At 38.0% G+C, this 14,253-nt stretch overlaps 1 protein-coding gene across 1 annotated transcript in view; it reads left to right on the top strand.

Moving 5' to 3' along the window:
• Nucleotides 1–5,127: 5,127 nt before the first annotated feature.
• LOC106871570 (angiopoietin-1 receptor) overlaps nucleotides 5,128–14,253 on the top strand; it is a 68,400-nt gene continuing 59,274 nt past the window's right edge. Inside the window, exon 1 of the mRNA XM_014918076.2 lies at nucleotides 5,128–5,452. Coding sequence (XP_014773562.1) covers nucleotides 5,359–5,452 — 94 coding nt within the window. The 5' untranslated portion in view covers nucleotides 5,128–5,358. The remainder of the gene's footprint in view (nucleotides 5,453–14,253) is intronic.

Here is a 14,253-nt window from a genome sequence, read left to right as displayed (position 1 = left end):
AAAAGACAGAAGATGAAATATACGAGAATATATTATTAATCGCAACAGTTGCTTCGACACATCTAGCATCGACTCTTCTTGTGGGACACTCAACAACTGGTTCAGGAGTATCCGGTGGTGCAGATGTATTTCGTCGGGTGATAAATAAATAAATAAAGAAAGAAACTCGTTAAAATGACAGTTCCACAATGCATCTTTCTGTTTTGTAGAGAGAGAAACAGCCAGATGGAGGAAAATTCTTCATATGTATAGAAGATCCAAAGATAAAATTGCAGAAGACAAAAAGAGAAACGAACACTTAATCCAGCGAGAATATCGGTCAAGTTTAATAAAATCTCGCTGGATTAAGAGGTCAACTACGGACAGAGTCCTGGTTCTTCGTGTACTTATGAAACATAAGCAGAACTTTCGGTAAGAGCTGCTTGCAGCCTGTGTCGACCTCCATAAGGCGTTCGACTTGGTGAATAAGGATATACGAAGTATACTTCCTGAACTGGAGCTGCGAGGTGTACTTCCTCAACTGATTGAGCTGATGATCACCTTGTACAGCAGAACAATCAGTGTAGTTCGGATTGAGGGCTCGACATCTGACTCTTTCCCCAGTTAAATCATCAGGGTTGTGTCTTGGCACCCACTCTGTCCAGAGCCTGCATGGATCGGATACTAGACCGAATGGTAACTCGATCGAGTTGTGCTGCATTCATTGGCGAAACCAGGATTACAGATTTAGATTTTGCTGACGAAGCAGTTATTCTTGCTGAGACTCTGGAAGCAGAACCACTTGACCTTAGAGTCTCTTGTCAAGACAAAAATCCAGTCTTCTTGGAGAACTCCACCTCGTCTGTTTGTTGCGCGTGAGAATGTCAAAGACGTTGACTGCTCCACTTATTTCGGAAGCGACATTCATAGCAGTGTAGCGTAGACACGGGTGAAATTCCTCTCTCCCATTTATTATATATACGTGCATTCGAACGTAGCAGGGAACAGCTAGCCTTTGGCTGCTATTTGGATCCCGTTGTGTCCACTACTCTGATTGGTTGGTATTGGCGCAATTTGTCTCTTACACGAGTGTGCCAACTTGCCGGCGTATAACCAGTCGAAGGCTCTAGATAGGGTCACGTGGGACAGCCTATTTACAACCCTGTTTTAGCCTACAGTTCCTTTTCCTCGTTCCGGGGTCTGGTTCCAGACCTTTTAAGGTCTAGCCACTGACCACAAAGACACAGCCAGTTCCAGTGACAACGCTAGACGACACCAGTACCACAGCAGCTACGTTGAGACTTACCAACTTCGTCCAACAACATTACAGCAACCGCCTTCGTCGCCACCATCATGTCCTTAACGTCGTCAACACCATCTTTCTACGTACACAGCTCAGCAAGCAATTCAACCAAGTTCCAACAGTTCACTGTTCGTGAATTATTTCACCACAGATCAACCTGCATGAACTCCTGTACAAGTAATCCAGGCAGCAGCATCACAGCCACAATTTCACATACGACATGTACCCGTAACCGGCTCAGCATCATGGCCACGACTTCTAGATACAGTATTTCAACTATTGTGTACGACTGACCACGGACTGGTAACATTTATCTTTCTTGTGTCTATGAACCTGCTTCTCACTTCAATGGCTATAGACTCTGTCACTGTCTTCTTCTTATCGCCATCCTTAAATGTTCTTAACATGCACATACACCTACGCCTACACACATACATACACTTTGTTCTCATGAAGGCCTGTCTATTATTCTGTATTCAAGACGCACACTCAGACACATGTTAACATATCAATAAATGTTCTCTTAATCATTCTTACGCGGTTGTGTCTCCTTTTCCCTCTGGCATTTATTTGTTTTGTTCAATTTCCCTTTATTGCAAGGGCTGTGTGATGTGGTACAAAAGAGCCATTCTCGTCACCTCACATCGCACGGTCCCTTACAGCAGCATTAGCTGCGATTCTGAAGCCCTAAAAAGACTTGGACGAGCCGATGCAGTTTTGAATTCATTGGAAAAGGATGTTTGGCGCTGCAGGTATCTGAGCACGAGGAGAAAGGTTCTTGTCTTTAGGCCTCCTATCCTTTCAATCCTGCTCGATAGTTGTGTAACGTGGACACTGTCCGGAGCCCTTAGGAGTCGCCTGAACTCCTTTGGTACCAGGACGCTTCATACGGTCATGGATTATCATTGGTTAGATTTCGTATCCAACCAACAACCCTACTCAGAAACTGGGATGCGCCATGTTGCTTGGATGATTTGGTCATTTTGTCTGATTTTCTGAGTTACCTCTGCTTACCATGTTCTCTTCACTGAGGATCCGGCTGGGCTGACGGCTCGTGTTGGTCAACCGCATGCCACATGGTCACAGCAGATGCGGAGGTATCTTGCGGAGATGGTGGGTGGTGGCTGGATTGGGATTTTGCTGGACGGGTCGCCCGAGAGGTTCCGGGTATATACCGACAAATGGTGAATGCAGCATCACGCTGCAGCTGTGCATGTCCCCACATTTGATTGAAAATCTGTTTTTCCTTTTTCGGTGAATTGTAAACAGTTGGTTCTGATGGTTAAATAAAGAGTATGAACAACTGGCAAGTGTGTATGTCGAAGACCTTAATTAAGAGGACTAAGTCAGTCATGGACAAATTGCGACCCGTAAGACTTTCTGAACGGCATGCTTAACAATAAACTACCTTGAATTTTATGAGTAGTGCGGTCTGTCTGACGATGGGCCACGTCTCATATGGCCCGCTTCTCGAAAAAGCACTTAATGGTTCTCGAGCACTTCATGGTTCTTAACGAAAACTGTAAGATTCTCCTTACATTATACCGGGAAAAAAAACTTGGGTCACTTGAAATTTGTATTTCCCAACATTCAAACTGTATTAAGTTTCCATGAGTATGATGGTAACCAACTGTAAAAGACTGACACTTCCAAAGCATCAGCTTCATATCAAAATGCAGCAACTACGTTTGAGCTGTCTTTCACGCATATGCATGTATAATGACATTATAAAGACCGTTGAAGATGTTGTTCATCGCGAGCCGGGCTTCCATTCGGTTTTCACCCAACCCTGTCCTAACCCGGGAGCTTATAATGCTATTAACGAAGTCCGGTGCAGACGGCTATACCTCCGACATATTCGTCAACTTTTATGTAGACCAGAGTTCGAAAATGTTTCCCGTGTTATTCTGTCCGTTAACTATTTATTCTCTTCGGTTCTACCAAATTCAGACTTATACGCTGCTTATACCACTCATCCTTAACTTTCCACAGAGGCATCACCTAAGTTTCTATTCACGTCAAACTGCGTGAATAGAAACTCAGAAAATATCCATCATTAGGTAGATGATAACTAATTTCATACACAAATACCAAGGTGCGATAGTGACATACAACATGAAAACAATTTTCTTTCACATTCTCTTTACACATAAACACCACGCCAAGTTCTCAAAGATGTTACAGACACCAGGTCTCAATTTCTGTTGATTTAATACCCTCCAAGAACTGTTAGGTCTTTTCTGGATCAGAAAATACTCAGTTTCTAACCTTCTAAGCATCTGTATTAAGACCCAAATGGAATATTACTCACATATCTGGGGGAATATTGCTACTTCACACGGAAATATCCCAGCGAGTTGGTTATAGCATCGGACAGAAAGCTTTTTCGTTCAGGCTCTCTATGCTCTGAGTTCATGGGGTACTTTCATGGTCAGTCGTATAATCCTGTATAGGCTTGGGTGGAAAACTCAAGGGGTGCCCCGGGCGGCACACACTCAATCTACGTCACCGAATCCGGTCGAAGTCAATGTTGTTTTTTATCCTTTCAAAGTCGAAAAATAAAGTACCAGTTTAGTACTCGAGTCGATTCTCCTCTCTCACCACCCTTCCCATTGCCTCTCTGAAAAATCGCTGTTGAAATCTGGAGCGGGATATTCTCCGTCAGCTTTGAAACGCACAAAGAACGCCATATTTCATCATGGTGCCCTTACGACTCAACAAGAGCTGAGAGCTCAAGGCAGGAATATTTATTGCCCAACACCCGACAACCAGTGGCTCACAAAGGCGCTGTTTTCTTTCTTTTCTTTTTCTAATGTTACTCCAAAATCATCTGCTCTTTTGAATTAACTATCGCCAGCTCCTTTCTCCTATGTTCTCTTGACACACTTGTCTCTCAATTTCGTCATCCCGACTGTGTCTTACCACCCAGATCCCGCACTAAATTCTTTTCAATCGTTTCTTTTTAGAATAGCACTTTGGGAAAATCCCTCTCCACCTACGTTTTTCTTGCAAGCATCGATCTACAGCTGTTCAAACTGATCATCAATCACCCCAATCTCGCCAGTTTGAGAGAGTTTGTGAAGATTATGGATGCTGCCCTCTTCTGAATGAATAATGAAAAAAAGAACATCCCTCTGACCTTAAGTTGAACTTCATTTAATTTCTTCTGGTTCTGAAACAAGGAAACTTATGTCAACAATAATCCACATATGGTTTATGCCTGCTTTGACTTTTGATATTCAACGATACCCTGTTTTTTTTTTTGTTTTTCTAGTTGAAATGATTGTCAGGAAGTAGGACAGTAATGAGTTAACGCATTCCAAACCGGCCCAACAAAAAGAAATTAAGTTAAAGATGAATAGGAATAACTTCCTCGCTCCACACACTAAATCACCCCCTCCCTTTAACTTTGGATGAGAATCCAATACAAAATACAAATACAAAAGAACAGGAAATACTCATAAATTACTAAAACAAACAAAAACAAATCTGCTCATATTGAAAAGGAATTGAATTCAGTTTGACTGATATTGTCTTTTATTTAATTAAATATTTTGAAAACTTTTTTTCCCTCTTCGAATTATAATTCTATAATTCCTAATTTACTTCAATCATACAAAACAATAATCAAGTTATTTCTTCCTTACAAAATATGAAATAATTAAATATTTCAGAAATGTGGCATTAATAAAGCATAGGATGGCATTTGGGGAGAAACAAAAACATTCTCTTTCTTTGACACTTTCCCCACTGAAAATGTTTTATCTTTTCTCATTGATTTTTTTTTTTTACTAAGGAACCAAGAAGCTGACTGCTGGTTTGATGTTCTAGGGACTGCTGCCATCAATAAACGTTGTCATCAGCAGCAGCAGAGCGGGGCGACCTAATTTTATAACATGGCGCACAACACTGCTTCCTCAGCGATGGACACTTTGGAGCTATATAGGCTCAAGTGAACAGAAAAAATTCTACAAATACGTTTTCAATATTGAACAAATATATACATTGGATATATCTATTCATCTAGAAAATCTTTCGACATAGAGTAGTACAATTCATTGATACATATATTAAATATGCTTGTCTTTATCAAGTCATCGACGCTTGCCTTCACCGCAAGATGTTTAGTCTGGGCATTAATGTTTAATTTCGTGCAAACGGAATCCTCAGGTAGGTGACAGAATATTTTATTGAAAATTTAATATTATTCTTATCATTATGATCATTTTTTAATTTAATATTCCGATTTTTTCCCAGCATTATTTAATTTTTGTTTGAATCTCGTAAAAGCATCGTCTGCCAAAAGAAGCAGACTATTTTCAACTCTTTCATAATTTAATTGTCATTAAAATATAAACTTCGTATTAATTATATATTAAAATAATAATTTAGTCTTATAATAAAACCAAGAATTCAATCTTTTCATTCGAAATGAGAAGAAAAAATACTGCCTTCGTTATAAAATTTAGTTTTAAATATATATTATTGTTATTATTAATTGTTATTAATTATTATTATTATTACGAAATAGTGTGTAATCATAACTATTAAGTAATGAACTCAGATTAATTTATTTTTTAATTGTTTTAATTTAAAATCATTATACTTTGTAATTTCTATCGATTGTTGCCCCACAATCTCATAATAAATGTGAACAGACCTCATTTAAAAAGTAAATAATATTAGAGAGAGAAAAAAAAAAAGAAACAAACACAAGCGAACCCCAGCAACATTAATTAAATGATATCGACAATGCAACAAGGTAAAAACGAATTGTAAGTTTTAATAAAAATAAAAAATATATATAAACTTTAATTCAATACTTTCAACAGGATAATTCGATAAAAATCTAAAATTTACCATGCATATGACACGAGATCACTGCATTATTATTATTATTATTATTATTATTATTATTATTATTATTATTATTATTCCCACAAATTATTAACATGTAATTATCGAACATATGCAAGGAAAACTGTTGGATTTTTTTTTTCTAGTTTTCCGATGTTGTAAATATTTTTGTTGTATAATGATAATAATGTTGTAACCAGCAGCCAGTCAGCCAGCCAGTCAGTCAGCCAGTTGTGGCGTTTAAATTTGTTTTTACTTTATACTTTCACTTTCGTTCGCTCAACAACTGCTGCTGCTGCTGAGAACAGCTCCAACATTTTCCATATCCAACTGTAACAGGTCCTCCCTAACTCAGAATCGTCTTCTTCCCTTCTCATCTCATCTCTCTCTCTCTCTTTCTCTCTCTCTCTCTCTCCCTCTCGTCATACATATTTATTTCTGCCTAAAATCAAGGCGGATTGCAATAAAATATTCAGAAACGAAAGTAACCTAAGGATGAACGAGTTTATTTTATTCCATTTGTCAGATATCTTAGAAACTGTCATTTTTCTATAAACGAACTGTAAACTGCTGTAGCAGGATTTGAACCAGTCTACATTAAATCTATGTTTCTGTTAATGGTGTATATGTATGTATGTATGTATGTATGTATGTATGTATGTATGTATGTAATGTATGCTTGTGTATGTGTGTTGAGATGTATGCATATATAGGTGTGAGCGCATTTATGTATTCGTTCTCTCTCTCCCTCTCTATGTCAGTATGTGTATGTGCGCGCGTCTCTGGCTCTTTCCCCCCCCCCTCCTCTCTAAATCTATCTCTTTCCCTCTTCTTTCACTCCCGTTCCTTTTTCTTTCTTTATGTATGCGTGTATGTATGTATGTATGTATGTAGGTGTGTATATGCGTGTCCTTCTCTCTTTCCTCTTTCTCTGTATCTGTCGCTCTCCCTATCTCTCCCGTTCTTTTCTCTGTATGTGAGTGTGTGTGTGTGTATTGTGTGTGTGTGTGTGTGTGTAGAACAGCTTTTGTTTCAAAACTGTTATATTGTATATTGCGTGTGTGTGTGTGTATATATATACATATATATATATATGTTTAATTTAGCACACACACACACACAGACACACACACATCAGCGTGTGTCCATCTCTGTGTTTATGCAATGTGCCCCCTAACTTCCTCCATAACCATCTCCCCAACCATTTCCCTCTCTCTCTCTCTCTCTCTCTCTGTCCATCTCTGTCACGATAAATCCGCCCCAATTCTCTTCTTCTCTCGTTCTACATTCCTTCACACCATTCCTTAGATTTCTTTCCTTCGCTCTTGCTATTCTCGTTCCTTCATCCATTACAGATGGATGCTACTGTCTTACTGTTGTTGAGCCAGCCACCGAGCCTCTATACACTCGCTCCATCTGCTAGAAATAGAAGCCAAACCCCCCTCATAGCAACATAGTCATATCGTCTGAAAGAAACCAAGGAGACATGCGTCTGCTGGTGATGTGGTCCTTTGATGTAGTTCCCTGTCCGAGAAACTCTTTTGGATAATGGGGTTCCTTACATATATTATTATGTTTGCAGGGAGAGAGAATGACGGTGTGGCCACGGCTTGTACGGGTTTTGTCATAAGTCTGCTTGAACACTACTGACCTGGGGGTTAATTCTGTTCTGCAACAGAACTCATCTACACCGCCCTCACCACCATCGTCACCACTATCACCATCATCAACATTACCACCACCACCACCACCACCATCGCCACCACCACTATCACCACCACCACATCATCACAGCCACCATCATCACCACTAACACCACCAACTATACTATCATTAACAATACCACAGTAACCACCGCCGCTGCCACCACCACCACCACCACCACCAACACGCCACCACTATCACCACCACCACCACCACCACCACCACCATAACAACTGTCTCATTAATTAGCCTCTAATTCCATTCATTCTTTTAGCTTCAGATTCCTCTTTGTTGTATTAGTGTCAAAATCAGAAAAATTCGATCTCTCAGGTGGTTGAATGATATATTTTTCGATAATGATTTCATAATCTATTCGGGCCAAATCTTTTGAAGATTACATTACATAATTATGCATAAACGTTACAAAATTATGATTATTTACTTTATCGGGTTTTTTTTAAAAATAATACAACGTTCAATTGTATCGATATTGTTATTTTAAGGGAAGCTTTGTAAAATCCGAGCAGCATCTCCTAATACCATTACTAAACATTTCTAAGTCTTGATTTTATGCATTGAAAAGCACAAGATCTTTTAAGAGATACTTTGTGCCCTTTTCAAGTTGATACAGTTGTTCTATTTCCGAATGAATCAAATGAAAGTAGTTCGTTTTATTCTGGTTGCCATTTGTTGTTTTAGAGGAAAAAATTCAATAAAATGCTTGCTATTAATGATCGATCTTTGAGCACCTATTATTTAATTAAGCATTTTAATTTAAAATATAATTACCTATGTTCTTACTAAAACGTTTCCTACTGTATCTACTATGCCTTTTAACAACATTATTACTACCTTTGTTTCTTTGCTTTTTATAAATTCCAGGTTTCACGCTTTGTTAGAAACAGTATATTAACCCCACCCCCAATTGGTACTATTACTCTACTACTACTACTACTATGACGGCGATAAGTATCACTGCTATTTTATGTGTTATGATAATGAATTAGATTATAGTTTTGTTTATAATTAAAAGCCTTGTAAAGATGCAGAAATATCCGACTCAACGGATTCCAGTGTTGCAGGTTTTTAGTAACGTCAGAGTTGGTTAGCATCTGTGTGGGAGTTAAGCATTCCAGATATGGGATTATTGGTTCAAAACCTTATTGCATTCGAATACTGTAACTCATTGTTCGTCCAAAAGAAGTTCACTTAGCCGAAATATAGGCAGCAGACTTTTTCCTTCTTCTTAATTCTAATTGTTATGCCAATCGGAGAAAGAATAAATCAGGTCGGTGCATTCAATGTGGATTTTGAAGATATGAAAATAAGTGAATTTTAGCAAGATATAGCGGGTTAGCTGTCTTTATAAGAACAAACTGTATTTGTTACATTAATTTAACTGGATCTAAATGTTGGATGTAGGTGATAAAAACACCTGAGATATAATGGGTACAATGAAGGGGCATTGCTGTCGGAGCTGTATAGAAACTCCCAGGATTCGAAGAGAAATATCCATTATCTTAGTAAAAGATGGAACAGAAATTACATGGGATTATGATTAAGGAATTAGGGATTTTTTGATAAATGAATGGTTTATCAGATGTCTCACTGAATTTTGTCAGCGATGCTGGAAGTTACTGATGTGAAAACAGAAATTTGTGATGGATGGAAATGAGCTTTTTTTTTAAAAAAAAATTTATAAATCTATATTGAAAGCCTTCCCTATTTATTCAAATGACAGCGAAAGCTTCCATTACTAGCACAAATAAATGGCCAGTAGGAGCTATTGGTATTAACTAGTCAAAACGTTAAATTTAACCCTTTTACTGCGGAAATCAGATATATCCAACCCAAATTTTATTACCCTTGGCTGCAGAAAGCAGTTTTATATACCAATCTTTTTTTTTTTTTTGAACCTACTTTCGTTGAGATACGTCAAGTTTATTGAGGCAGTAGATTTGCAGAAAATACCATTTTTTAAAAATAGATATTTAACGTCATTATTGGAATAACCACGAAATTTAGTATTGCTGTGAAAGGGTTAATGTATGTAGAAGATTATGTCATCTGTGTAAGATGCAATGGAATGCAATTCTTATAGAGAATAAAGAGAAAAAAAATTAATTTGGAGATGGTTTAACGTAAGTTGATAAAGTTTGAAATGCTACCTTCAACATATGTAACCAGTGATGTATTTTTTGATCTGGTTTCTTTAGCTCTGTGCATTTCTTTGCGTAACCTAGTGGGAAATTATTGAACAAAAAGTTTTTCATTCTTCATTTTGTCTTGTGGATCTGTATTGCTAAGAACCAAGGAAAGATTCTGAAAAAGTCGTTTGAGAGTGCTATTAAATCGTTATTTCCAACAATTGTTAGAGCGATGGGAAAATGTTTTGAGGTAACTGTTCTGATTCTTTATGTCCTGTGTTCAAATCCAGCCAAGATAAACTTTGCCTTTTATTTTTTTGGGGGGTCAATAAAGTAAAGTCCCAATCAAGTATTAAGGTCACTGACATTGACAAACTCTGTCCCCTCAAAATTGCTGGCCTTGTTAGAAACCATTTAGAGCAGGGGTCCCCAAACTTTTTAGACCATTGGCCCCTTCATGTAATCTTTGACCCCCCCCCCCCCATCGACTCTCGGGCATGTACAGGAGAATCATCATCATCATCATCGTTGTCGTCGTCATTTAACGTCCGCTTTCCATGCTGGCATGGGTTGGACGGTTTGACTGAGGACTGGCAAGCCAGGAGGCTGCACCAAGCTCCACTCTGATCTGGCATGGTTTTCTACAGCTGGATGCCCTTCCTAACGCCATCCACTCCAAGAGTGTAGTGGTTACTTTTTACATGCCATCGGCACGCGAGCCAGTCAGGCGGCACTGGCATCAACCATGCTTGAATAGTGTTTTTTTTAATGTGTCACAGGCACAGAAGCCAGTCAGGTGGCACTGGCAATGAGGCAGCACTGGCAATGAAATAATTAAGTACATGTGCATCGTTGGTCGACAGGATCAGCAGTATTAATATTTATACCAAATACGATTGTGGAATTTATATGAATAAGCCATATTCCTTATTGAAGTCAAGTATGATCACTTCTATACAATCCAAAAGGTCACAACTGCCAACAGGAAAGAGACAAAAACATATTTAACAACATGGGATTCAAGCAATAAGATTGTTTTTGTTACATTGTGTAAATAATATATCAAAGAAACATTTTGCCTTGCTTTTCAGGTTCAATTCCCCTATGTGGCACCTTGGACAAGTTTCTTCTACTGTAACCCCTGGACCAACCAATGCTTTCTGAGTGATTTTGAAAGATGGAAACTGTGTGGAAGCCCATTGTGTGTGTGTGTGTAAAATGTAGATATATATTTATGTGTGTATGTGTGTGTGTGTGTGTGTGTTTGTATTCCCTACCACTGTTTGACGACTGGTGTTGGTTTGTTTACATTGCTGTAACTCAGCAGTTTGGCAAAAGAGACCAATACAATAAATACAAATTTTTAAAAAAAGCACTGAGGGCAATTTGCTTGACTAAAACCCTTCAAGGCAGTACTCCAGCATGGCTGTAGTCCAATGACTGAAACAAGTAAATAATTGATAATAATAAATAATAATAATCTTTTCTATTCTAGACACAAGGCCCGAAATTTTTTTTTTGGTGGGGCAGGCCAGTCGATAGGATCGCCCCAGTATTCAACTGGTACTTAATTTATCAACCCTGAAAGGAGGAAAGGCAAAGTTGACCTCGGCGGAATTTGAACTCAGAACGTAAAGACAGACAAAATACCATTAAGCATTTTGCCCAGCGTGCTAACGATTCTGCCAGCTCGCCGCCTTAATAATAATAATAATTAATCATCAACTTCTATTTTTGTGATTGATGTACTTGGCATTGTAGAACAGCTTTTGTTGCTGATAATTGTGAACTCTTCATATTCACTCTCTTAAAAAACCATTGAATGAGAATCTAATGTTGAAGAGTATTTGAGCCAATCCAGCAGTAATTCTAATTGCTTATATAGCAATAGACACTAAACAATGAAACAAAGATAAGAAAGAAAAAAAACTCTCAGAATCAATATACTGAAATGACTTAACAAGGAGCAGCTTCATCCAGTAAATTTAAAGCTTAGTGGCTCTGAGTGTATCAGATGATAACTGGTGGTAGAACCTGGTAATTAGAATGTGTTACAGTTGATGTAGATGTTCACCTGTTATTAAACGAGAATCTTGTAGCTTGAATTCCTACATTGACTTTGTTTATAAGAAGGAAACAGTTGGAAAATGACTTCAGTGATGAGCTTGTTAATATTGATCAACAGTAAATAGGTCAGGCTTTTAATAAATTGTTGTATCTACATTTGTTTCTCTTGAACTAGGTTTGGGTCACTGTGAGGTTAATTGTAAGTTTAGAATTTGAACCCATTGTTCCTGTTCATGTTCCAGATCAATAAAGGCAGCGAGCTGGCAGAATCGTTAGCATGCTGGGCGAAATGCTTAGCGGTATTTCATCTGCTGCTACGTTCTGAGTTCAAATCCTGCTGAGGTTGACTTTGCCTTTCATACTTTTGGGGTTGATTAAATAAGTACCAGTTACACACTGGGGTCGATGTAATCGACTTAATCCCTTTGTCTGTCATTGTTTGTCCCCTCTATGTTTAGCCCCTTTTGGGCAATAAAGAAATAAGTACTGTGAACACCTTCAGGGTTCCAGCTCTGGAATTTTGATCTGTGATTATTTTAAACTTTTTTCTTGTTTCAACCATTAGCCTGCGACCATGCTGTAGCATCAACCTGAAGTATTTTTTGTTGAATGAATCAACACCACTACTTCCTTTTTTTTAGGTCTGGTTCTTATTCTAGTGGTTTATTTTTTTGAAGAACTGCTAAGTTACAGGGACACAAACACACCAACACCAGTTGTGAAGCTGTGGTGGGGGACAAACCCAGGCACAAAGACACACACACTCACACACATGATGGCTTCTTTCAGTTTCCTTTTACCACATCCACTCATAAGGCTTTGGTTGGCCCAAAGCTATAGTGAAGACACTTGACAACAGAGCCAAAGGTGTGACATCTTCACAGATGTACATACAACTCTCCTATGAATTGTTTCTTTTCTATCTGTATGAAACTTAGCATGCTTAGATATGCACATCTCCGCATCATTTATGCCCGAAGACTGATGTCTTCCAAAAATGTATGATGAAGAATCTCTTAAATATGAGATTTTGCTTTTGCTGTTGACCTCCAACAGGCTTCTGATATTTAACAGTAGAATTGCAAGATGTTTGGACTGGTGATAATGGTGGCCATCCTGGGTCTATTATTTGTGTTAGGAGTAGTTTTAGGTCTTTTCTGATTTTCAAACTGTTGTATGTAGTTTTAGATTTATGCTAATTCTCAAGCTGTTGTGAATAATTTTAGGTCTTTCCTGATTTTCAAGTTATTATAAGTTTAAATCTACACTAATTTTCAATTCTATCCATAAATATCAATATTGATTTCTACCATTGGCTCAGAACTTTAAAGTCAAGTAAGGAGTACAGTTGAATATATGAACCCCAATATTTCACTGATATTTGGTTTTATTAGCTCTGGAATGAAAGCTAAAGTCAACCCCAGCAAGACATATTATATAATACCCTTTCTACTAAACGCACAAGGCCTGAAATTAGGGGAGGGGATAGTCGATGGTGTACAATGTAATGTCGACCAGATGCAGATACAGAGAAGTAAAAATTTTGAACAATTTCTTTCTTCATATCTTAAAGGTTTAGTGATGGAATTAGTTAGCCATGTGATTCAGAAGTTTTCTTATCATGCAACTAGTTCTCAGTTCACTCCTACCGTGCAGCACTTTCTGAAAATGCCTTCAAGTAGCCCTTAGTTGACCAGTGTTGTGTGACTAGAATTTGGTAGATAAAAACGGAGCACAAGCCTGTTGTGGTCACACACACACACACACACACACACACATATGAGTGGACAAATAAAAGAAAATGGTACTCAACACATGTGGTCGGAGGTACACTTATTGTTTAATAACAGCTTGACTCAGCTCCATGCAGAATAACCCTACCTTGTTAGACATCTTGACAAGAGTAAATGAATATGGAGCAAATTCAAGATGACTTCTAGATGCTAGGCTTTTATTGGTCAATTCAGGTCATGTGGTGTTGTTAGTCTGAAAATGGCATCAGTTTTTTTCCTTTATTCAGATGCTACTAAATATATACCATACCATAGCTTCCAGACATAGCGGCGACACCTAGCTATCAACATCCTGTGTGAGCACGTGGACCTAAAAATAAAAAAAAGAATTGATTCTCTGTGTGTGTATGTGTGTATATATATATATATATATATATATATATATATATATATATATATATAT

This window comes from Octopus bimaculoides, chromosome 7 (genome assembly GCF_001194135.2).
Source record: "Octopus bimaculoides isolate UCB-OBI-ISO-001 chromosome 7, ASM119413v2, whole genome shotgun sequence".
NCBI classification, from domain to species: Eukaryota; Metazoa; Mollusca; class Cephalopoda; order Octopoda; family Octopodidae; genus Octopus; species Octopus bimaculoides.
Note: the sequence above shows the minus strand (reverse complement) of the source record. Positions and strands in the feature narration are given on the sequence as shown.